The sequence below is a fragment of the Anolis carolinensis genome, chromosome 3, assembly GCF_035594765.1.
Source record: "Anolis carolinensis isolate JA03-04 chromosome 3, rAnoCar3.1.pri, whole genome shotgun sequence".
NCBI classification, from domain to species: Eukaryota; Metazoa; Chordata; class Lepidosauria; order Squamata; family Dactyloidae; genus Anolis; species Anolis carolinensis.
Window position 1 is genome coordinate 253,379,493 of NC_085843.1, and position 26,011 is coordinate 253,405,503.

General features: G+C 40.0%; 1 protein-coding gene across 2 annotated transcripts in view; it reads left to right on the plus strand.

Moving 5' to 3' along the window:
* rasa2 (RAS p21 protein activator 2) overlaps window positions 1–26,011 on the plus strand; it is a 55,910-nt gene that overhangs the window by 11,020 nt on the left and 18,879 nt on the right. For both annotated transcript variants that reach the window (XM_003218281.3, XM_008106219.2), the window contains exons 3-11: window positions 91–194; window positions 8,085–8,179; window positions 13,582–13,658; window positions 17,707–17,790; window positions 19,459–19,531; window positions 19,996–20,072; window positions 21,835–21,933; window positions 22,903–23,059; window positions 24,953–25,101. In XM_003218281.3, the coding sequence (XP_003218329.3) occupies window positions 91–194; window positions 8,085–8,179; window positions 13,582–13,658; window positions 17,707–17,790; window positions 19,459–19,531; window positions 19,996–20,072; window positions 21,835–21,933; window positions 22,903–23,059; window positions 24,953–25,101 (915 nt within the window). The remainder of the gene's footprint in view (window positions 1–90; window positions 195–8,084; window positions 8,180–13,581; window positions 13,659–17,706; window positions 17,791–19,458; window positions 19,532–19,995; window positions 20,073–21,834; window positions 21,934–22,902; window positions 23,060–24,952; window positions 25,102–26,011) is intronic.

Genomic DNA, 26,011 nt, shown 5'->3' on the forward strand with positions numbered 1-26,011 from the left:
AATCTTCTGTACTAATTTTCAGATGTGGTGATGCATTGCAATATAATGAATCTGTTATAATACTGAGATAATGGTATTTTCTTCTCCTAGCCCTTTCTTTGGAGAAGAATTTTACTTTGAAATACCAAGAATATTCCAGTGCTTATCATTTTACCTTTATGACAAAAATGTTCTCCAGAGAGATCTGCGTATTGGTAAGAAGGATTTTTTTTTTGCTAATTTTGAAATATAATAACATTATAAATTGGAAGCATATCCTATTGTTCTATTTTTTGTGAACTCTAGTACATTGCTTCTCAGTGTATTTGACATGGAAATCAGCATTTTTCCACATTATTTCAGGTACTTGCATTGAATTTGTGCCCATTGGGTACAATTGTGTCTTTATTTCTTATAAACTTGCCAGGGAATTACAGCCAATGCCATTGATACAGGGATTGCCACTTTGAGTAGCACTACTTTATGATCTTCTATCAAGATAATTCACCAGCCTCCCTCAAACAATTATCACTCTTTCCTGTTTCACATCCTTCTACATAAGACATGAGTCCCAAGGGCAGGTATTTTGTTCTAAAACATTGGGTGTCATCCAGTTTAAGACAGTACCAATATTCCTTTCTGAACACTTGCTACTGCATTATATTTAATGAACATTGCTTGGGATATCAGTAAAATGATTATCTTGTAGCCTTCTGAAAAGCTGCGAAATGCAGTTTTCCTGTTGGAAAAGTGATGTTATTTTAATAATTTCAGCACACAAGTAAACCTTAAACCAGGAGTCCTCAGACTTTTAATGCTGAGGGCCAGTTCATGTTCCTTCAGACTGTTGGGAGGCCGGATTATGGTTTGAAAAAAATCGTTGTTGTTGTTATTGTTGTTATATCCCACCCATCTTCCTGAAGAGACTCGGGGCAGCTTACATATGGCACAAAGTGCCTAAAACAACGCATAAAATAGATACACAGTACAATACAAAATAAAACCAGTAGTATTAAAACAAGAATTTGAACTCAGACTAGCACCCAATAATCTAAACTGTCAACTGTCGTAAAAACATGACCAATTGTAATCAACAAGAAGGGAAAGGAATACCGCAGTGCAAGTTGTAGCTAAGTTACAAGGGCATGGGATGAAAGTGCTGTGCTGTATCATGATTGTGGACCATTGGGCTAGACATTCTCAGAGACTTGTCTAAACATTCAAGTCTTAAATTTCCTCCGGAAAGGGGGACAGGGTGGAGGGCCTGCCTAATCTCTCTGGGGAGGTCATTCCAAAGCCGGGGGGCCACCACCGAGGAGGCCCTCTCCCTCATCCCTACCAACCGTACTTGTGATGGTGGCGGGACCACGAGGAGGGCCTCCCCAGCAGATCTTAACTCTCACGCAAGTACATATGCACGCTGCACATATTTTATTTGGTGTGCAAAAAAGATATGAAAAAATAATAAAATTTTATTTTTGCTTGATGAGAGTGTCAAATTAAGATTGTTGTTGTGTGCTTTCAACTTGTTTCAGACTTAGGGCACCCCTAAGTCTAAAGTTTAGGGTGGAGTTTGGAGGGCCGCATCTGGCTTTGTCACGACCCAGGTTGCAAAGGCACCAATAACCAAACACAGAGGCCAGAATCTAACTAATATCTTTATTGAAGGAATATATAAAGTTAATAAAAGCAGATGTAAAAGTTAGTCCAGAAGCAGACCTTTCAAGAAAGGTCAAAATTAGTCCAAAAAGGCAATGTCCAATATGAAATATAAGGTCCAAAGTTGTAATCCAATAACCGAAACACTCACTTTGCCAGGCAAAGTGAGGGGAGATGACAAGGTCCTTTAGTCCATAACTTGAGTAAGACTAGGAAATAACTTGATACTTGAAACAAGGCTTAAAACGTGGAACAAGGTAACTAGGAACAAGAACAAGGTCCGTGGAATAACTTGGTAAAATCCGTGGAACAAGGCAAGGATTCGTCCTGGGAAACAAGGCAAAGTCCGTAGATAAACAAAGGCTGGGAAGCAAGGCGAAGGCTGGAAAGCAGGGCTAGGCTTGAGCAGGAGCGAGGCTTGAATCGGAGCGCGCTGTCCAGACACAACTCGCTCCGTAGGCTGACGAATTGACTCCGCGAAGTTACTACGCGGGCAAAACACCTATATAGAGTCTAACTTTCTCACCGAAGCAGTTCTCTGGGAATCAGAAACGAAAGCTAAACTCTGAGACCAGATGTTAAACTCCTTAAAGATTCTCACGAGAAACAGTCTTAATTGGCAACATTCTTAGCTGCAATCCTCGCACTCCTGCGCGAAGCTGATTCCAAACTTCTCTGTTGTTTACAAAACTCCCGGCGCAAGAACACGGGAGAAGTAGGCTCTGGGCTTGTTTGACATACTTCTGGGAGACAACTTTCTTGCAGGTGCAAGGTTCCCAGATCTGCCTGGGAAAGATCTGGCTGAGAGGAATCCAGTTCAGACTGGGAAGGTAAAAAACCCAAGTTTTCCTCCTCATCAGGAATTACAATGTCCTGAGCAGGACTACAAGGCCCATGGGTCATCACACTATCCCCCTCCTCAAGGCCCCTCCCAAACTGGGGCCCTCTCCCCGAGGCGCGAGGTCGCGGCTTGGCGGGATAGGTCTGATGAAAGCGGCGGGTTAGATCAGGAGCATGGACTGTGGAGGCGTCTTCCCAAGAGCGTTCCTCAGGGCCAAAACCCACCCAGTCAATGAGATATTGTAGGCGGCGGCGATGAAAGCGAGAATCCAAAATGTCCTCAACCTCGAACTCCTCCTCCCCATTCATCAAAACAGGAGGGGGGGCCGGTTGGTCTGAATCAGGACGCACACCATCCGCCGGAAGGAGCAGGGAACGGTGAAACACTGGGTGAATGCGCATGGAACGCGGAAGTTGGAGTTTGAAAGTCACGGGGTTTAATTGCGCCACCACCGGATAGGGACCAATGAAACGGGCATCTAACTTCCGGCAAGGGCGGTGGGAGGGCAGAAAGCGAGTGGACAGAAAAACCCGTTCTCCTACCTTGATTTCAGGGCCCGGCTGGCGGTGTTTATCAGCGTGGCGTTTATAGTCCTCCTTGGCTTGGTCCAGTTGCTGGAGCAAAAGTTGTTGTACCGCTGTGAGTTCCTGTAGCCAATCCTCTGCTGCGGGAACTTCTGAGGTTTCAATGACAGGGGGAAAGAAACGTGGATGGAAGCCGTAGTTTGCAAAGAACGGCGTTTCTTTTGTAGAAGCTTGAACTCCATTGTTGTAGGCAAACTCAGACAGTGGTAACAGAGAAGCCCAATTGTCCTGTTGGTAATTTACATAACAGCGAAGGTACTGCTCCAAAGTGGCATTGGTGCGCTCCGTTTGCCCATCTGTTTGGGGATGATGAGCTGAAGATAAGCGGGAGTCTATGCCCAATAGTTTTTGTAGCGCCTTCCAAAAACGAGAGGTGAATTGAGATCCACGGTCTGTGACTAAACTCTTGGGCAATCCATGTAGTCTGAAAACATGTTGAAGGAATAGATCCGCAGTCTCTTTGGCCGTGGGGAGGCCTTCGCAGGGAATGAAATGGGCTAACTTGGTGAAAAGGTCCACCACCACTAAGATCGTGGTGAATCCACAGGAAGGTGGTAGGTCAGTGATGAAATCCGCAGAAATTATTTCCCATGGACGAGATGGAGTAGGAAGGGGATGCAGTAGCCCTGAGGGCTTCTCCCTTCTTATCTTGGAGCGCTGGCATACTGGGCAGGTGTTGACATATTTTTCCACATCCTTGCGGATCTTGGGCCACCAAAAATCCCTTAGGATCAGATGCATGGTTTTAAATAGTCCGAAGTGTCCTGCTGGTTTGCAGTCATGACACAGACGGAGCGCTTTTTCCCTGCCCGGTCCGGGTGGGATATAAACATGATTTCTATAGCAAAGCAGCCCATCTCTAAGTGAAAAGGGAAAATGCAGACCTTGGCGAAGTTGGTCCTGCGCCCAGGCATCTGCTTGCTGACTAGCCCTGATTTCTTGAGCACAGATGGGTCCTGGAGTAGAGGAAGTTGAACCAATGGAAATGGATTTGGTGTTCCCCACTGTGAGCGTGGCAAAGTTCTCGGGTTGTAATAGTTGGGATTCAAAGGTCTCCTTACGTCCTGCAGCGTATTCCGGTTTACGTGACAAGGCGTCTGCTTGCTTGGTCTGGGCTGGGGTCACGTAATGAATCTGGAAGTCGAAACGTTCGAAGAATAAAGCCCAACGTTGCTGCCTCTGATTCAGTTTGCGGGCAGTTCTTAGATGTTCTAGGTTACGATGATCAGTATGGACTTCAATGGGAAATTTGGCCCCTTCTAGCCAATGTCTCCAAGTTTCAAAGGCTGCCTTTATGGCCAGTAGTTCTTTTTCCCAAATGGTGTAATTCCTCTCTGGTGTGGTTAGTTGACGAGAGTAAAAGGCACAGGGATGGAGGTGATCTCCCACCGGTTGTAAGAGTACCGCCCCAATTGCCACATCAGAGGCGTCCGCTTGCACAACAAAAGGGGTTCCAGGATTTGGGTGCTGTAGAATCGGCTGGGACGTGAATAGTTTCTTTAGTTGCTGGAACCCTTTCTCTGCTTGATCAGTCCAGCGGAAAGGCTGTTTTCCACGGATGCAGCTAGTGATGGGGTCAGACCAGCGGGCAAAATCTGGAATGAACTTGCGGTAATAGTTCGCGAACCCCAAGAAACGCTGCACTTCTTTCTTGTTAGTTGGCGCCCGCCATTCCAATACTGCTGAAACCTTGGCTGGATCCATGGAAAGCCCTAGAGGCGAGATGCGGTAACCAAGGAAATCTACCTCTTGTAGATCAAAGGCGCATTTTTCCAGCTTGGCATAAAGTCCATGATCCCGCAATCGTTGTAACACCATTTTGACGTGGTTCTCATGTTCTGATTGTGATCTAGAAAACACCAAAAAATCGTCCAGGTAGATTATCAAGAACCTGTCTAGATAGTCCTGAAAAATGTCATTGACAAAATGCTGGAACGTTGCGGGAGCTCCGCATAAACCGAAATTCATAACTCGGGACTCGAATAATCCGAATTTGGTCTGGAAGGCGGTCTTCCACTCGTCCCCTTCCCTGATGCGAACTAAGTTGTAAGCCCCCCGAAGATCCAGCTTGGTGTAAACCTTGGCTCCTCGAAGCCGATCCAGTAGATCCGAGATTAGGGGCAGGGGATAGCTGTTCCGCTTGGTGATATTGTTCAATGCTCTGTAGTCCACCACCAAGCGTAGTTCCCCTGACTTCTTCTTCACAAACATCACTGGGGAGGCGGCTGGGGATTGAGAGGGTCTGATGAATCCCTTGCGAAGGTTTGTCTCTATGAATTCCCTGAGAGCTTCTTGCTCTGGTTCAGTCAGGGAGTAGAGATGCCCTCGCGGGATCGGGGCCCCCTCCACCAAGTCAATGGCACAGTCATAAGGTCTATGTGGGGGTAATTTTTCGGCTTCTTTCTCGTTGAATACATCCCAATACTCGGAGTACTTCTTTGGCAAGGTGATGATGGGCTCGGTGTCTGTGGCATGGCAGACCTTGGCTACGAGGCAATGGTTTTGGCAGTACGGCGAAGCAAACTGCAGTTCTCTGTTGGACCAGGAGATGTTAGGGTCGTGGAGAGTCAGCCATGGAATTCCCCAAATCACAGGGAAATGGGGAACCTCGGTAACAAAGAAGGAAATCTCTTCCATATGTTCCCTTATCCACATCCTGGTGGGTTCCGACCACTGACTTACGGGGCCCGTCTTGAGGGGGCGGCCGTCTATGGCTTGCACCACACGGGCATTCTTGAAATCATGATATTGTAATCCCAGAGAGTCGGCATACTCTCTATCAATGAAATTGTTGGTAGCTCCAGAGTCTATCATGGCGTGGATCATGACGGGTCCCCTTTTTGCTGACCATAATGTGACCACGAGAAGGAACAGGACCCCGGTTGGCGGCTCTTGAATGGATTTTTTGACCGGGTTGGCGAGCCTCTCTACACCCGGTCGTTGGCTTCCCCCGCCGGCTGTGTGCCAGTCGGCTCAGACGCCTTCGTCTCCGTGGAGGACGCCGCCGCAAGACGGGCGGCAGGCTTCCCTTTGGCTGGGCACTCTCTGGCGAAATGGCCCCCATTTCCGCAGTACCAACAGAGGTTTAAGCGTTGACGACGGGCCTTCTCGGCGGCATCCAGTCTGGGACGCACATTGCCCAACTGCATCGGCACCTCCTCGCCTCCTCTGGGGTATGGGGTTGGCGGTGGGGGTCTCCACACTGGACGTGGCTGAACGCTGATGGGAGCGGGGGGTTTTGCCCCGGCTCTACTGCCCTGGCCTCGAACCCACTGTTTCCTGTTGGCAATCATGACTTCAGCCCGTAAACATTGATCAATGAGTGCCTCGAGGGTCTGGGGAGGATCCACCTTGGAGATTTCTTCCAGCATTTCAATGTTGAGACCCTCCCGGAATTGTCCTCTGAGGGCTACATCGTTCCAGCCGGTGTTGTGGGCCAGCACTCGGAACTCGGCTATATACTGAGACATAGGTCTGTCTCCTTGGAAAAGGCGACGGAGTTTGTGTCCGGCTGCCTCCAAATTGTCCTCGATTCCCCAAGTCTCCTTGAGGTGGTCCAAGAAGTGTTGCGCTGATCTTAGGTGTGGAGAGGCTTGGTCGTACAGTGCCGTCGCCCAATTGGCCGCTGGTCCGTCTAGAAGACTGTAAACCCACGCCACCTTGATGTCTTCTTGGGGAAACTCGGCATCTCGGGCCTCTAGATAAGCTTGACATTGGCGACGGAAAACATGAACCTTAGAAGCTTCTCCAGTAAACTTGGTAGGCAACGCCATGGCCGGGAGGCGGACTCCGCGCTCCCGCAAGCCCTTTATTTCTCCATCCTGGGCGTTGAGTCTGTCGCGGATGCGATCCACCTCATCCTTGTCGATGGTGTAGGTAAGCGGCTGCCCACCCGGCACGGTTCCGGTAGACATTCTGGCCTTGGTTAATTGGTGCTTATGGGTGGCGGAGTCAAACTGTCACGACCCAGGTTGCAAAGGCACCAATAACCAAACACAGAGGCCAGAATCTAACTAATATCTTTATTGAAGGAATATATAAAGTTAATAAAAGCAGATGTAAAAGTTAGTCCAGAAGCAGACCTTTCAAGAAAGGTCAAAATTAGTCCAAAAAGGCAATGTCCAATATGAAATATAAGGTCCAAAGTTGTAATCCAATAACCGAAACACTCACTTTGCCAGGCAAAGTGAGGGGAGATGACAAGGTCCTTTAGTCCATAACTTGAGTAAGACTAGGAAATAACTTGATACTTGAAACAAGGCTTAAAACGTGGAACAAGGTAACTAGGAACAAGAACAAGGTCCGTGGAATAACTTGGTAAAATCCGTGGAACAAGGCAAGGATTCGTCCTGGGAAACAAGGCAAAGTCCGTAGATAAACAAAGGCTGGGAAGCAAGGCGAAGGCTGGAAAGCAGGGCTAGGCTTGAGCAGGAGCGAGGCTTGAATCGGAGCGCGCTGTCCAGACACAACTCGCTCCGTAGGCTGACGAATTGACTCCGCGAAGTTACTACGCGGGCAAAACACCTATATAGAGTCTAACTTTCTCACCGAAGCAGTTCTCTGGGAATCAGAAACGAAAGCTAAACTCTGAGACCAGATGTTAAACTCCTTAAAGATTCTCACGAGAAACAGTCTTAATTGGCAACATTCTTAGCTGCAATCCTCGCACTCCTGCGCGAAGCTGATTCCAAACTTCTCTGTTGTTTACAAAACTCCCGGCGCAAGAACACGGGAGAAGTAGGCTCTGGGCTTGTTTGACATACTTCTGGGAGACAACTTTCTTGCAGGTGCAAGGTTCCCAGATCTGCCTGGGAAAGATCTGGCTGAGAGGAATCCAGTTCAGACTGGGAAGGTAAAAAACCCAAGTTTTCCTCCTCATCAGGAATTACAATGTCCTGAGCAGGACTACAAGGCCCATGGGTCATCACAGGCTTTAGTTTGGAAACCCCTGCTTTAAACCTACATGACTGGTACTTGATTGTATTTACATTTAGTGTGTGTATTTACATTTACCCCATTAGGTAAAGTGGCTATCAAAAAAGAAGACTTAAGCTTATACTCCGGCAAAGAGAACTGGTTTATGCTTCAGCCTGTTGATTCTAATTCAGAAGTTCAGGTAAAATTAAATAAACAAATGTTAATGTTGTATTGTATGAAATGGAAATCCCCTCCTTGCATACCCCATTTGTAATTTTGTGTTAAATCCTTACGTTGAGTGAAGTGAATGTAGTTCACATTCCTTTGGATTCTAAAATACATATTTCACGAATAAGGAAATGATAATTCCATTTCTCTATCAAAAGTGTGCTTTCTACACCCTTGTCCTGTGTTTTAAGACATGAACCAGAACCTTAGCATAGTATGTTACTTTCACTGTAAGAGCAACTCCCAGAGGACTTCAAGCAGGAGGGAATTAGTCAAATGACTTGAAGCTAGGAGAAACATCTCAAAACGCCTGAGCCCTTCCGTAATTTATAGCACCGACCAGTTAATGGATACAATAACCAATACCATCTTGTCCAACTGCTGTTTCCTGACCAAATGAAGATGCTATACTAAAGAAACATTCTGTCAACATGATGGATACTTAATAATTAATGTACGTTGTACAAAGAAAGCATTATTGAGTCATACAATGGCTCTCACATGAAGGGAGAAAACCTTGTCAGTCCTCTTTGTATTGCCTGCTGCTTTGAATTATCTGAGTAGTTAATTTTTTTTCTTGAAAGAAAAATATGAGGGCCTAAATCACAGGTGATCCCAGTGTGGTTTTGGCAGGGGTTGAGCTGGATGACCCACGAAGTCTCTTCCAACTCTATGACTCTATGGTCTTTTAGATAATGCTAGACTTCAGTTCTCAGCATTCTTCAAAAATAGCATTGCTCATTGGGTCTGATGGGGATGGCTAGCTTAACACATCTGCAGGACTATCTACCTGTGGTCTCATCCCAGTTACGGCATTGTAATTGAATTCAAGTGACTGAATTGCAAGTGTTCACTTAGTCAATCTCACCTGTTCAGAGAATCTGCTCTAGTTGGAACTAACAATTTGATCAAGTTAGAGGTGGATAGGAAAAAAGTCTGTCAAAAATGGTGCCATAGAAAGCTGCTAGTTAGAGTACCTGTACATGCCTTCCACTCACTATAAATGGTGTGATGTACTATGTGAACATGGAACTGTTGGTGCTGGAGGAGTTGGGCTCATATGTTAAATTGAGATTTCTCAATTATTGCCTCAGTTGTGTGGCTAAATCTTAGTTATCTTTCCCTTCCAACAACTATTTCATAGAGGCTTATGGTACTTTGCAGTTGAAGTAGATGTAAGCATTTTCATTCCTTGTTTAAACAAATGAAAGCCTAATATTTAACAAAACAGGTTATTGCACTTTCTTACAAGTGTTGACTCTTTTGGTACCCACCATAGCCAAATGGACGAAGAGCCTGTTCCCCAAAACAATAAAATTCCCTAAAAATGAAAACCAGATGCAACAGAACATTTTTTCACAAAGGGGAACATTTGATGTTGTGCCCCCCCCCCCCCCAAATGGATTGCTTAGACTAAAACCATTGCCCCAGGAAAACAAGATCCAACTTTTTTCACATAATAAAAATTCCCTTTTGCAAGGCTATTGAAAAGGCCTTGAAGGCTGTGATTTCCCACACCTTAGGCATTACTGAAGTAACAATTAGATTGATAGAGGAATCATGACTACCTGGGAAATTTGGGTAATGACTATAATCTAATATGAACTTGGGCCCTCCAGGTGGAGGGCCCAGGTTTGCCCAGGCCTGGTCTCGAAGCACCAACAAGGACACACTTCCCCTGTCAGTGTTGAGATGGAGATCCTCCACTAAAGTGACCATAGCAGTCTCAACTCCATATCCTGCTCTGAAGCCGGTTTGAAGTGGGCCAAGGAAGTGTGTGTCATCCAAGACCGCCTGGAGTTGGAGGGCAACCGCCTTCTCAATTACCTTGCCCAAAAAAGCAAGGTTAGACACTGGTCTGTAGTGATTAGTGTCCAGGGGATCCAGATTGTTAAAAGCATCACAGTGAGTTACTGAAGGTTCTAATAGTAGTAGTAGTAGTTGGAAATTTGTTTGGAAAAGAACGTAGATTCTTAAAATAGTAAGTCCTGTAATTATGCAGCAACTCCATAGTACTTAGTCCATGAGGAAGCAGTTGGATCTCTTTAAATGTGACTATAGGTCACATTGGAAAAAGCAGGCCTAAGTCAATAAAAGTTAAGTTCTCAGAAATCCCTATTGACTTTTAGCATGAGCTTAACTATTACCGGTTTGTGTCCTCAGTTGATGTGTGAAAAACGTCCTTATATACTGACTGTAGGGATATGAACATTTGTCACATTCTCATCCCAACCTGTTGTATTATTATCCCATGTGTTTGCAATGACACAATGTACTTGTACACATTTTTCAGAAGTGTATGATTTCGTGTGAATTGTGTTTACTGATATACATTGCAGATACCTACCTTTCCAAGGCATAATCCATTTTGTTCTGTTGGCAGTCTCGGGATACGCATGCAAAGTAGTGAATTTGTTTTCAGTGTCTTTTAATGTTTCATCGTATTTTAGTTTCAGAGGATTGCCAGCTGATAGCCTGTACAGGGTGAATGGGTAACTAGCTCAAGCTTATGAACAGTAATAGCAGTGAATTATAGAGATACTCAGTGTCTCAGTCCGGAAGTGTTCTGGCAATGACTAATTTATTACTTCCTAAATAACAAGTCTATCTTGCTCGGGGTGTGTACATTCAATCACATAATACTACTAGCAATTCAGCATGAAGGAGGTTGAAATTATGAAGTCACTGCATTCTAGGCTAGCCTTGTTTCCCTGGAGCAATTCTGAGGCTGTTTAGATTTCAGTCTTTAATAAATGCTGTGCTGTAAACTGTCAGGTAATCCTAGAAGATTTCATATGAGTTCTTCTCTTAAAGACAATGTATACATGCTCATTTTTAGTTTTAAAAACCTGTTGGAATGTGGATGTAATCATAATTCTTAAACTGGAATATTGAATAGAAAATCCTATAGAAAGGATACCAATGTTAGCTTGAAATAAAACATTTTCATAATGTCTACTACTTTTAATTGCAAAATACAGAATATTTGGCATTTGTCTTGACATTTGCGAAGTTTATGACAGTGATATGTATATGCTTTTTAAATAGAACTAGTGACTCAGTCATAGTCTTTATTCTTGTGCATGTTGGTAACCAAGTTAACTGCTTTTGGCTTATTGTGAAGCAGGTACTAGATCTAGGGTAGAGATGGTAATAAAATGATTTAGCTAAAACATTATGTTTTGGAGGTGGGAAGCTCATGATCAGGAGTGGCATAACATTGCTGGTTGCCTAAAATTGTGCTGGTATACTATTGCTCTCCAGAAGCCAAAATGATGCAGGGCAGCACTTTAAGTACCAAAACACATCTGTTCCAGTTTAAAATAGTAAATTCATATGTTAGTCTGAAGCAGAAGGCTTACCTGTAATAAAGTGAATGACTTTGTGTACTCAATTTGGTGGTGGAATCTGGTTGACTGCAAACTACAGAACTTTTTAAAAAGCAATGTGATAGCTTTAACTATAGCAAGACAGTCAGTTCTAACCCCTCTTCAGTAAATTTTTCATTAGCCATCTTCTAGATAAACGGGACAACAGGGCACTATGCAAATGTGGGCTCAATGTATGTGTTAGAAACCAAAAAATATTCCTGTTGAAAATTATTCAATATGCTGTTGAAATATACTTAACTGTTGAGGTGCAAGATGCTTGTGTCTTCTTCAGATTCCCTATCACCCCAAGATTAGAATCAGACATTTGAAAGAGACTACAACAACCATCCAGTTCAATCCTTTTCCATGTGCAAGCTCTGAACTGGAATGTTGTATGATTCTATATACTAAAGTAACTGTTTCCTTGCTGGATCAGATCCAAGATACAGCTAATCTTACTAGGTACATTGAATGCTGTTCACATTGCTCTGCAAAACATGCAGGCAGAATATGATTATAATAGCCACAACTTGTTTTGTTTCTTATCTGATATTGAGGGGAAGTGCCTTTGAGCATAAATGTTTTCTGTAGCAGTTACGAATAACTGTCATTGATTGGCTTCTCTTTTAAACTTTTTAATGTTTTAGTATAATTTTGGATATTTGAAGGTGATAGAGTGAGTATCTGGGTGTGTCTTCAAGATAGGCAAATATGTAAATAGTTATTTGTATTTATGCCTGTTCAGATATTCTGTAGTTTATCCCTTTTCCATATTTGTATCTTTCTTCGTTCTTCTCATTCCTGTTTCCCTCTCCCTCCTCAGAATTATCCATCGCGTATTATCCTCTATTTAGAATCAGGGTTGATTTGATTTAAATAATAATTCAATTCACAATTTAAATAATTTCTCTGAAGAATTTATTTTTAATTAAGTAAATCAGGTTTTATCACTAGAAAGGAAAATGCATTTAATTAGTATTTTTGGTAGAATACATAGTTGTTTCATATAACTTTAATACATATCCAAAGATGTAGGTTACAAAGATGTAGGTTCCAATTGGTTTTAGTTGAATTTTTAATCTATCAAAAAGGAAGCCTTTGAATTTAGATACAGGCTGTTCCCCCCTGTTTAGATCTACTCCATCTACAAATGGGAAAAAGTTGGAAAGGGAGAGAACCTGTGCTTCCTGTATATTACCTGTAGAATAAAACTGATCAATGTATTGCCTATCCCTACAAATTGCTGTTAACATGCTCATAGAATATAATTAGAAGTTATACAGTTACTACTTGTGCTTGTATCTTTTTAACTAATTGAAGAACATTTTGAAAGCTGATTTATCCAGACATTCCAATTAAAATAGAAATTACAATCTAAATGTTAAAAAAGCATTTCTGTTTTTAAAAGAAATTCATTGATTAGTGTCCACCTTTGGACAATGGGAATTGCTGTCCAAAACATTGGGAGCCACAAACATATCTGGAATACTAAATGTTCTCTAAAACTGCTTTTTCAAAATACTCCTTTTTTAAAATTTTGAAGAAAATGTCAAAAAGTTGCTTGACACTTGTCACCTTATCTTGTGAGTTCTGCCTCTGACAGTGAAAGAGCCATGTAAGCATCAACTTTTCTTTTACAAGAGCATTAGTATTGAATTGGAAGGGCAACTGGGAGATTATTCTACTTTCAGTGAACAATGGTTTGTAGCTCAGTAAATTATTGTCTATCATTTATGCAAACTTCTTCAGATGCCTGGCCTGATGATGTACAAGGGAACTTTTTTAAGAAGGCCAAATTTTTGGGGAAGGGGGTCAACATTCATTAGGAATCTATGTAAGCAACAGACATATTTTTGTTTTGTCCCTTTAGGGAAGGGCAGTTTTCTGTTAACGTTTCCTTAATGTGGTGATAGTGGCTAGACGTGTATAGTAGTTAATTTGTTGTATGACAAGGGATGTGATTTGACTCAAGCTCCAACAAAATCTTTTTTTTAATTAACAGGGGAAAGTTCATCTTGAATTAAAACTGAATGAACTAATTACAGATAATGGATCAGTATGCCAGCAGCTAGTAGTACAGTAAGATCATTTATCCATACTCATTCTCCTTATGCTTTCTTATGAAAATTGAAAAATATGATTGAAACTGCTGTTACTGAAATTTTGGAAGATGTATCTACAAGACGCTCAATTTTTTCCCCACAAATGCTTCTTTGCTGATTATTTAATTGTGTGACCTTGGTAGTGTATAAAGTTTAGTTTAGTGGGTAAGTATCTCTCTTTCAGTAGCCCTCCATATAATACATTTTTTGAGAACTCTGAAACAATCAAGCTGCATCCATCTACCAGTAGTCTTCCTGTCAGTTCCTCCCTGCTATCAAATAACAAATCTCATCTTGTTGAGAAGCTCTATCAGGGAAGAGTTTCAGCAAGCAAGAGAAACTGTTTTTGCTTTATCATTGAAGTGTGAATAGTTGGCATGCTTAGGATTGCTTAGTTAAATCCATTTATTAGTTCTAACTAAAATGGACCCATTGAATCTCTGGAATAGTAAACTAAGTTCCCTTTGAGTCAGTGGGACTTTTCTGCTTGGGGGTAACAATTGGATTTTGGTTGCTGTTTCCTGCCAAGATCAAGGGGATTTTGCATTTTCCTTTGCCTGGAAACCTAGTTTAATTGAGAGTTTGGGAGGCATGCAGTTTGACAAGAATCTTCCTTGAGTATCATAGTTTAATGCTCTAAACACCTTATCATACTCCCCCCCCCACACACACACACACAATGCACACAACAGCTCCTACCATATCTGATCATTGATCATGCTGATCAGGGCTTATGGAAATTGGAATTAAATCAACATAGTAGAAAATGCCACCTTGAATTCTTTGGCATCTGTGATCACAATCTGGGTACATGTTATGTTACACATAGATATACCGGTGTCTGACTCATAAGCTAACAAAAAGTGCCTTTCTGAATTAAAGAAACAGCTGCCCTTCAGTCAGGAACCCTTTATATCCTGACCGCCTGCAAGTTTTCAGTTAGTATTGTCCCCGGTGTTGACAAAACCCCAGAAGAAGGCATGACTGTTAGTAAAAAAGTTGATAATGTTGTCATGTAAGGTGTATCAGATTTAATAGCTGAGGCACAAAAATACAGAATAAAAATAAGTATAGTTGACCCTCCATATCCACTGATTCCACTATCCATGGTTTGAAAATATTCCAAAATAAAATCCAGAAAGCAAACCTTGATATTGTCATTTTATATAAGGGACTCCCATTTTACTGTGCCATTGTACATAATAGGACTTGAGCATCCACTATTTTAATCTCAAAAACGAATGAATACCAAGGGTGGGCTTGGTATGCTTCATTGTCTCCCTTTTGTCACTTTATATATGCATATGTATTCTACCTTCATGAAATGCATAGTTTTGCTCTAATAGTCATTGTTGTGAAGGTGCGGGAGGGGGAAACCCAGTTGTTTTTAACATGAGTCTTTTTTGATGGAATGGTGGAAGTAAATGGGGAGAAAATAAAATCAGCAAGTATGGTGCAGCAATGGGACACACAAGTGGTCTTTCCACTTGGCCCCTCAAGTATGAGCTCAACCTGGCATACTTTTCTGGCTTCCCAAATAGGCTTTTAATAAAACTGGTTGCCAGTTATATCATATGGCAGATAAGTTTTCCCAGAAATAATTACCATTGGAGGATGAAATAAGTCTTCCATAAATTCTACCCATAACTTAAAAAATGCCTTCTCTGCATGCCACTTGCCTGGCAAGAGTAGAGCTTTCTTAGTAGTGATCTCAGTCTGTAGAATGCCTTCCCTTGGGACATCTAGTTTCTTCATTATATTTATTGATGTATGTTCAGTGCCTTTTGTCTTGGGTTAGTATCAAAGTTAAATTTATTTGCTTGCAACACCAAGTTAGGTGCTAATAGTTTATCCAAATCTACACATATGCTTCATACTGTCTAAACATTTTAAATTTTGAAATTATTTTGTGTAATATATTTTAGATTATTTAAATTACATTTTCACATTTTTAATTTTTAATTGTTTAAATTGATTTTATATATGGTTTTTTATGATCTAGGGACATAAATATTTTAACAGATAAGATACATACTTAGAGGTGAACACCATCTTGTTCTGGAAGGCTTTCAGTCATTTTCTTGAATTTGCTATTTTGGTTTAATTATGTCTTTCAACATCCTATTTCGATGCTAAATACATACAATTTGTTTGTTATGATTAGGCTTTGGGTGTCTGATTTTTATGTTTGTGAATTTCTCCAGTGACATAAGCCAGTTAGGCTGTACATGCATTTTTTAAAAGAAATACAAAAACTAATTCCAGCTGTGCAGGCAAGCCGTTTTTGTTTTTTTGTTTTGTTTTTGTTTGTGTGTGTGTGTGTGAGGAGCAACCGGAGTTGCTTCTGGAATGAGAGAATTGGCCATCTACAAGGATGTTGCCCAGGGGACGCCCAGATGTTTTGATGTTTTACCATCCTTGTGGGAGGCTTCTCTCATGTCCCCACATGGAGCTGGAGCTGATAGAGGGAGCTCATCCACGCTCTCCCCGGGTGGGATTCGAACCTGGCAGCCTTCAGATCAGCAACCCAACCTTCAAGTCACAAGGCTTTTATCCCCTAGGCCATCGGAGGCTCCATACCGTTTTTGTTGAAGAAAATAGTCATGAATCCCCACCATAAATGAAAGGATAGCAGCACATGTTTTCTCCCTTAGCAGTAAAGTAGCCACAAAATAAAACACTAGCACATAACTTGCTGCATATTCTATCCAAAAGAAACTTTGCTTTGTAGGGTACACTATATTCATAGCATTGCTTGTTCTTCATTTTTTTAAAAAGCCAGTTCAACTGGAAGAAGGAGGGACCAACCACTTTGCTCTTAGCCAATCACCATTGACTTTTTAGTAGGAGGAAAGGCTTGCAGAAACCAGACAGATGACCATTCAAAGAAAAAAAATGTAATTAAGCTTTATGAAATGCTGAGCAATTACAGCTGTTTCACAGTATGTCAGGCATTCTCTTTTTGCATTCACAGGGTGCTCACAGGAAGGAGCAGTGCCTTTAGGACAAAAATTAATTAATGCCACTTAAATCACAGGATATAGAGGGCAGGCAACCTCATACAAGCACACTATTTTTAAGAGAGAAAGTAGGTCAGTAGAGAGTTAGTTGATTGAACACATGGGATAACATTTTAAATCTTTTTCTTATAATTTACAGACCTATAGAAATTCTTTTGTATAAGAAAAATGATGGCAACTTGTAGTTATAGTTTTGTAACTGATGACATTCATGATATTTAGTGCTCTGAATATGCTGTACACAGTGCAATTTGAACATATTCATAGGTCTATTATCTATAGACATATTATTTGTTTTACCAGATGAGCAATGCCAGCATTACCTTTCTATTGTGGTACTGGGCCAGAGTGAATCACTTGCTCCCTGATCCATTGCTTGTCAGATGTGTTTATTTGCTTCGCAACTCAAAGGATCAGGCAGCAAGTGATTCCACTTTTTTTGTTTCTTTACTAAGTATATTGGGAAATTGTTTCAAGCAGTGCTAAAGTTCATGAAGCTCTTAACTCTGAGACCTTAGGTGCATGATATGTCAGTAGATCTCAGAATAGCACTTATTTTTTCAGACTTTTCCATTGTGTAGTAATAAGTCTCACATAGTGAATTTTTCTGATAACATAACGGTAGCAGTAACGTTGAATGAGTGCAGGAAGACTCACCACTTTTCAACATTGAGTCATAGCAGATGTTGCCATATTTTCTTGATGGGCAATGGAAAATTGACAATGGAGCTTCTGATCTCTATGAAGAATGTAAGAAATAATCTGGCTTAAATTTTCAACTATTGCAAGGAAAAATACAAATGAAAGCAACTGTTTTTATACATTTGATTTGGTTACCAGGGAATTCATTAGAACAAATGTTAGATAATTAAAATGTGGGGTCTCCCTCAAATAATGTGTCTATTAGCTATTGTGTAACTATTAGAATATTTTTAAATATTCTAAATATTCTCTTCTGGATTAATTTATATTTCTCCTTTTGTTTTCTTTCTTTCTTTATTCTAGATTGAAGGAATGTCATGGTCTACCTCTTATCAATGGACAAAATTGTGACCCATATGCTACCGTATCTGTTGTGGGTCCCTCAAGGTAATTGTTTAAAATGTGTTGTGGCAGCCTATAACACAGCAAAATAAAACTGAATTAGTATTATTTGTACTAATGCTAACTTGGACGTAAATCTAGTTTTTACCCCCGATTAGAATAGGCCAGTTGAATCAGTTGCTGAATGGTAAATTATTAGCTTAAATCATTTTGTTAAATCACAGTAAATCATCTGCTTTGCCATCAAATCATTGATGGCACAGTTGGCCCTTAGTATCCATGGAGTCAACCAACTACAATTTGGGAGTATTAAAAAATTCCAAAAGCAAACCTTAATTTTGCCATTTTATATAAGGGACACCATTTATATAATGGGACTTGAACATCCATGGATTTTGGTATCGGGGGGGGGGGGGGGCACCTGGATTAGAGTTACCCTCAAAGCAAAGGTGGCACTAGCTCAACAACTAATGTTGACAATTTTGGAGTGTTTCGGAATTCTGAATAGTGAATGTAGTTGCAAAAGTTCCATTAATACTGTGGGCCTAGCGTAGTTGGGACCAGCAGTTACAAATAGGCCTTGGTAGGGCCAGAAAATATGGTACTAATACAGCTTGAAAGAATGTCAGATATTTTCCTGACACAGTGTCTTACTTATGGCTCATTCTAATACCTACATTCTTTGTCAGTTTCTTAAGATAATGTAAGAAAAGTTACATGTAGCTTTTTGGTTTCACAATGCTAGTCACTGCTGCCTTAAAATATAATTTTTTTACTATATTAATCAACTGTTGCTTGATGTAGTTCTGGGTGGTGTACAAAACCCCTCCTGCACACCATTGTTCTAAAAACAAGCCAGTGAAATAGACTTAGTTAACCAGAACTCTCAAGTAATCGGCAGGAAAAATTGAAGAAATAATACTTTACGTTAAAATTAAAATGCATGTATAATACATTAAACTATGTTACATTCAGTTAAGTTTGTTTTTATTTGTTTTTAATTGCTGTACTTCAATATTAACATTGGAGCCTCCGATGGCTCAGTGTGTTAACGCGCTGAGCTGCTGAACTTGCAGACCGAAAGGTCCCAGGTTCAAACCCGGGGAGCGGAGTGAGCGCCCGCTGTTAGCTCCAGCTTCTGCCAACCTAGCAGTTCGAAAACATGCAAATGTGAGTAGATCAATAGGTACTGCTCCGGCGGAAAGGTAACGGCGTTCCATGCAGTCATGCCGGCTGCATAACCTTGGAGGTGTCTACGGACAACGCTGCTCTTCAACTTAGAAATGGAGATGAGCACCAACCTCCAGAGTCGGACATGACTGGACTTAACATCAGGGGAAACCTTTACCTTTACCTAATATTAACATTACATTTATGGTATGGTATCGTATGTAGTATTAGACCTCTTTTAATAGTAACTCTCAAGCAATCAGAAACTACGATTGTCTGGCATCTACCAATCCCCATGGGTGCCAGTTAACTGTGAATCTACTGTATAGAAACACCCATTTTGCATTCAGATACCCAGCTGTTTTAAAGACATAGCACTCACATAGAGTTCATTTGAGCTACATACGTTCAAATAATCAGTAATACCAAAATTGCCTTTCCTTTTGAAGATGAGTCTTTCATTAAAAATATTTAATGATTGTAATATTTTTGTAATTGTATGTTTAAAGTTCTGTATGGTAAAACTTTGCCATGTTCAAACAGGAATGATCAAAAGAAGACAAAAGTAAAGAAGAAAACAAGCAATCCACAATTTAATGAAACATTTTATTTTGAGGTAACTAATTTCCTATCAAAATAACTTGTTGATGTGGTGCCTCTCAACTTATACTGTTACAGTACATTTCAAATTTGTTAGTTACTTGTGAAGGAATTCTTTTAAAAGTTAAAAATCAATGAATGTGGGGAACTTCAGGGAAGTTTGCATAGGGAAAATCAAACTTCTTAACACCCAGAAAAGATGGGAAATATAGGAGAAAGGAGGATGGCAAAGGATAGATATGAACAAAAAGATGGAAATGGGTTAAACTCAAGGCTTCATGAAGAAGTGGGATCTGATTAGGAATTTTTCAGGTGTAAAATGTAGTTTTGTATATATTGAAAAATGGTTTTTAATTGAATGTTGATTCGTTTTCTTGTAAATGGGTAGTATCGCAAAGGCATGGACTTCAGACTTTAAATTGTGGGTTAAATGAGTCATATGAAAGGAGAAAGAAATTACTTTGCAGGTTTTACTTACAGGTAACCAGGTCCAGTAGTTACACCAAAAAGTCACAGTTTCAGGTGGAAGAAGAAGATATTGAAAAGCTGGAAGTTAGGTATGTTTTTAGCATATTAATACTATTATTACAGTGATGCTGTTTCCTTGCAAACAAGTGAAGTTATAAAACTAAGAAGTTACTATCTACACAAAACATTGTAGTGCAGTTTGAAGCTAGCTTCAAACTGTGATGGCCAGACAACAAAAGTGTGCAAAAGAGAGATTTTGATGTGCATTGGTGCTCTGTGGTTCATGTAATAACTATCCAGGCCTCAAACTGTTTCCGGAATTTCCTCTGTAATCATCTGCACAGCAAAATCACTGTCTTCAATACAAAGTGGTCAGTGTAGATGGAGCACCAGTGATTTCTAAAAACTGTCAAGATACAGAATCTCCAATTTGGGTAAGGGCTTTAGTGTAAAATTAAAGGCAGTTTAAATTTGCCTTCAAAACATCATAGAAGAGTTGGAAGAGACCTCATGGGCCACCCAGTCCAACCCCACCAAGAAGCAGGAAATCGCATTCAAAGCACCCCTGACAGATGGCCATCCAGCCTTTGCTTAAATCTTTAATGGTTCAGTGTAGTCTCACTACTTACTTTACGTCACAATTTTAGTGTAATAAAAATTACTTGACTTTTAAAAGTATATTACTTTTTATACACATTTAGGAATAATACACTTCTATTCCTGACTAATTTTATTAAATTGGATGGCACCTTGTCTGTAGAACGTTATGGTTAGTTTAGGGCCCAACCTGGAGTCCCCAGATGTTTTTGGCCTTCAAATCCCAGAAATCCTAACAGCTGGTAAACTGGCTGGGATTTCTGAGAGTTGTAGGCCAAAAACATCTGGAGACCCCAGGTTGAGAACCACTGGTTTAGGGTTTGCACACTTTCTTCCATGTTGCCTTGATGTTGGACAGAGATGACAGTCTGGCGGTACTCTAAATGTCGACTGCAATTCCCTGCAGCCATAGCCATCACAGCTAATGATGAAGAATGGTGAAAGCTGCAGTCTAGAGGTGTGCACAGTTCCCATCTCTGCTCTATGGGAAAACATTCCAGTACCTGGGACTGGAACTATAAGGAGGAGGCAGATGTGAACTCCTCTCCTCATCCTACTGGAATCATGGGAGACATTCAAACTGATTTGAACTAGTAAGGAGTGCCTTCCGTCAACTAAACCTTATTAGTAGATAATCTGGAACATAGGACTTCATATCACAATAAGTGTATCTTGTAGAAGGCAAAGTGAGACATTGGTTACACCAAAACACAATGGATTTTATTTTTCTTCTTCTTAATATATGTGCTGTCTTAACAGAAATATCAGTGAGGTAAGACTCAGCAACCCAGTGCATGCATTTGGGACTTTTACAGCTTTATAGGTTGTGAGAACTTGAACTGTTTTTTGCTAAAAAATAAAGTGCATGTGTCATTGAAGTGTCAGAGTTGGGTCAGAATAAGCAATAAAATTGGAATATAATAAAGGCAAAAATGAGCAGAAAATGCTTGAGTAGAAAATGGCAATGTCACCTACTCCTTTCTTTGAGTACCACAGTCCCATCCAGTATTACTTTTATCTTACTGATATAGACTCACTATGCTGACATGTCCATGGTTGCCTATTACAGAAATATGACATTTTCTTTCTCTTAATTTAAAGAAATTGTTGAGAGTGAGATTATAACCCTGTGTGTTTGCATGCTGAGTTGGTGTGATGCTCTACATGATGACATTAAATTAGATAACTTCTCTTTAAAATTATGTCAATGTTGAGTATGATGCTTAGAATGACAAATTATTATTTAACTTTCAGAGTTGACTTATGGAACAATGGTAATTTGGTGCAGGATCTCTTCTTAGGAGAAATTAGGATTCCTGTCAAGGTATTAGGAAGTGATTCCTTCCAAGCATGGTAAGAAATGGAACAAAAGGCAGCTTGTCACAAATTATCGACTTTGTTGCATGCTTGCTATTTTAAGAGTGGTAACAAAGAACCAAGGAGTCACGTGGCCAATTGTTTCCATCAGGATACTGCTGCAAGTTTAGACAGTTTATTCTATTTTTCAGTTACTTCTGTTGATCGCAATACACCTGACACATAACTCTGGCTGTTCATCTCATTGACAAGTATTTTTTAAAAATCATAACCAAATATTGTGTTCTTTCTCTATTCATGGAATGGCAATAGTAAGCTTAATCTTTGCAAAAGACCAGAGGGAACAGAATGCCTTGAGAAAGCTTCATGGGCATAACAGTGCAGCCAGGACATTTCAGAAGCAAGAAACAAAGATGCCATCTACAGATACAGGCGAAACATCAAGAAAAACTGCTGCTAGAACATGGCCATACAGCCTGGAAACCACACCACACCCCAGCCTTGGGCATACTAGATTCAATGACAATTTCCCCAGATACGGAATTGGTGGAGATATTTTTCTTTCCTTGACTAAATGGCTAAGTTTAAAGTTCAAGAACCTTCCATCGTCAGTTCTAGAAGCCAGCAGATGTTGTGTAGTCATTAAAAACTTGCTAGTGGACAATCAGAAAACTGCGCTCTTATTGTCTTTTGCAGCTGTCCTTTAGTTTACAGCAGAAATAGATATGGTTGTTTCCTGCTTCTCTTTATCAGTTAAAGTTGTTAGTGCATTGGTATTTTTCTTTCATTACAACTCAACTCAGTCTGTCAACATGGTAATGTTTAAAATGAATCAAATAAACTTGGATGTATTTAGGTATTTATTACAAGTGTAAATTGATTTATCTGTTAGATTACGTTAGGTAATACTTTTTTCATTCTAGACCTACATTTAATTGATAGTTTGCAAATGAAATAACACTTGAAACAGGTGTTAAACTTTGATTTACTTTCTCTTTTTTTAAGGTACCTTCTTCAGCCAAGGGAGAATGGGAATAAATCTACTAAAATTGATGATCATGGATCACTTAGACTAAATATATGTTATGCTGAAGATCATGTCCTTCCATCAGAGTACTATGTTTCTCTCAGAGACTTGCTGCTAAAGTCATCAGATGTGGAGGTAGTCCTGTTGTGGGTTTGGGCTTGGGACATTTTTACATTTAACAGAGAGGTAATATGAGGATATTCCTTCCATATCACATTTATGTGTTGAGTATTTCACAAATCTACCTCGTAGTTTAGAGGCTTTAAAAGAATATTGAGAATAGCAATGGTAGGTGTAATCCAGAATATCAATACTTGTGATAGTGCCCAATTGTGAATGCTTTTAACTGCTTTAAAAGGAATAGCACATGCTTCAGAGAAAGATAGTGCACTTGAAGGAGTTTTCTGGGTGTTTACTATCACAATGTTTCTGTGTTTGAGCTGCTGCTTAAAAAGTATATAGTGCATTGGTTGGGAACATTTGCCCAGTAGACTTTTAGCCTGCAACTTCCATCAGCCCAGCTCACCATTGCCAGTGATGAGAAACTGTAACAATCATAGTATGAAACATCTGGATGACTGCATAGTTTCCATCCCAACATGGTATCTTTTCAGGGAGTTTGGAAAAATAGCTTCTTACTCCTGTACAAGCAATAATCACTCCTATTAGTCAAGAATAATGTATTAACACCTCAGCTATTAGGAAATCAGGATTAATTTTGAACAAACAGAAGGTACATCTGTCAGATTTGAAGTTCCATCTCTGTAGGTGAATCACCCCAGTTTTTGTTCCTTTTGAAGGGCAGAGTGCCTTTTGAGTTTTGGGCTCATCCAGTTGTGCAGAATTGCCATCTTTCATTAGTCTTTTTCTAGCTTCCCTATCACATATTTAGATTAGTTAAGGGAGTGAATGCTAAACCCGATATAAATAGAACTCAATTGAATATGTTTCCCCACCTAGATTTTTCTTGCTGGTCTTTCCTGTTCTTCACTCTACATCCACTGTTGTGAGGTGGAGATGCAACAGAGTCCTCATGATTAAAACCTCCAGTAGTCATGGGCCTGTTTTGATTTCCCATACCTTTTTAGCTCTGGGCTTGAGCAGACGGCCACTAATTTGTCATCAGGATCTTTAAGCAAAGAGGATATTGCATGCAATGCCAAAGCTGCCTTACAGCAGTGGTCATTTGAGATGTAAGGCTCGTCTACCTGGATTTTTTTTAGCTCTGGTGTGGAAGCAAGGAATCCTTTCTACCTCTTCTGGAAGTTTTAGGATCTTTTGTTCAAGTATAGATAAGATCCTGAATAAAAACCATAGCCTTTGCCATTATACCTCTTGTATAAGTAAAATATTAAATGTGGGGACCTTCCATGTATTAATTACCCAAGTTGGAATATAATTTCTGGGTTTAAAAAAGGATATGTGGATTTTTAGACTATTTAGTTAGGAAACAACTGTGCAGCTTTCATAAGGCCACAATCCTGTATAGTGACCTATTGATGCAGAATATAATCCTCATTTTACACTGGAGCTGGGATGTTACTTCACTATTGCTTTATTCCTCACTGCCAAATGAAACTATAAAGGAAGCTTCATAATATGCTACAGTATATGTCCAGAGCATTCATATTAGTCATTGAGCCTGAGAAACCTAACCACTGGTCCTTCTCATAAAATGTGTGAAATTCATTGTAACTTTTGTACAGGATAGGTTCTCCCTGATTTCATAATGAACAGCAGAGTATCTTTTCTTATTCTCACATCTGAAAACTGACCCAAAATATTAATATTTTCTGTAAGTTTGGGTGTAGTTCTTGCATGTGAAGATGAATAGCTAAGAGTTCCATTTGAAATAAGTTATTTGTTAAAAACATGGTTTGTAATCTCATTCTTATAAGTCAATGTTGAAAAAATAAGAACATCCTATATGTATATACATATATATTGGAATTTATTCAGAACTTTCAGGTTGTTTATCCAGTGTGATATAACTGGTATTTATTTTGGTCATATCTTCCCTTTTTGTAGCCCATTTCTGCCTCTACTGCATACATTTTGGCTGAAGTGTGTCGTGATAAATTTGATGCCATTTTGCCTCTTGTGAGAGTGTTACTACATCATCATACACTAGTACAGTTTGTCACTGCAGTGGCAGAATTAGAATTGAAGGATACCCAGTAAGTGCCATTTTTTCTCTTCTCTCCTTGTCTCTGCCATATATGCCCATCTATTGCCAGATTTATATGCATATAAAACTTTTCTCACACATTTTTCTTTGAAATTATTTTTTTCAGACAGTATTAGAAATACTTCATCTTTTCAGTCTTGATGCTTTAGCCAGAGACATAGAACAAGTAATTTGAAATTCCTATGCTTGTATGAAATGCATATGTAACATGGGTCTTTATACTGACCTGTTATAATTTGCGTGTTTTTAAAAGTTTGCCAAGATCCTTTGATATCCAGATTCTGGTAAAGTGGACAGAATAGAATCTGTCAGACGTATGCAGTTTAGTTAATCATCCTGTCACTCACTCTGGGGTCTCAAAGCATTCAGAGCACTCACGCAATTCCTTTTGAGCATAAGAACATATTTTTTCTACTACATTTTTGAAGCTAGCATTACAATAGTTATCTACAAATTACACTATGTAGCACGATTTTTGTCTCTGGGTTATAAATGTCATTTCTGAATCGGTGATATCATAAAAAGAGTTTATTAAATTGCAAAAACTTTGTTTTTTGCGACATCTTGCAGCACAGTTTGCTATAGTTTTTCAATAAATATCTGATTGAGTCTCAACGAACTCAACGTAGTTTGTGGCAGCCAAAAAAACAAAGTTTCTGGAATATAACTACTTTCAAAGTAAGTACCACACAATTAAACAAGAAATAAAAAGATTTTTTTTCAAATTTCGTTACATGGTGTTATCAACAAAGCAATCTAGTGTAGAAATAGGTGTTTGAAAATCCTGTGATTAGAGTTCTGATCTATGTATATTTAAATACATTCATCTTAATAATTATATTATATCCATTAACATACAGTATTTCTGTATAGCAATTCTGATTTCTACATGTAGTTAT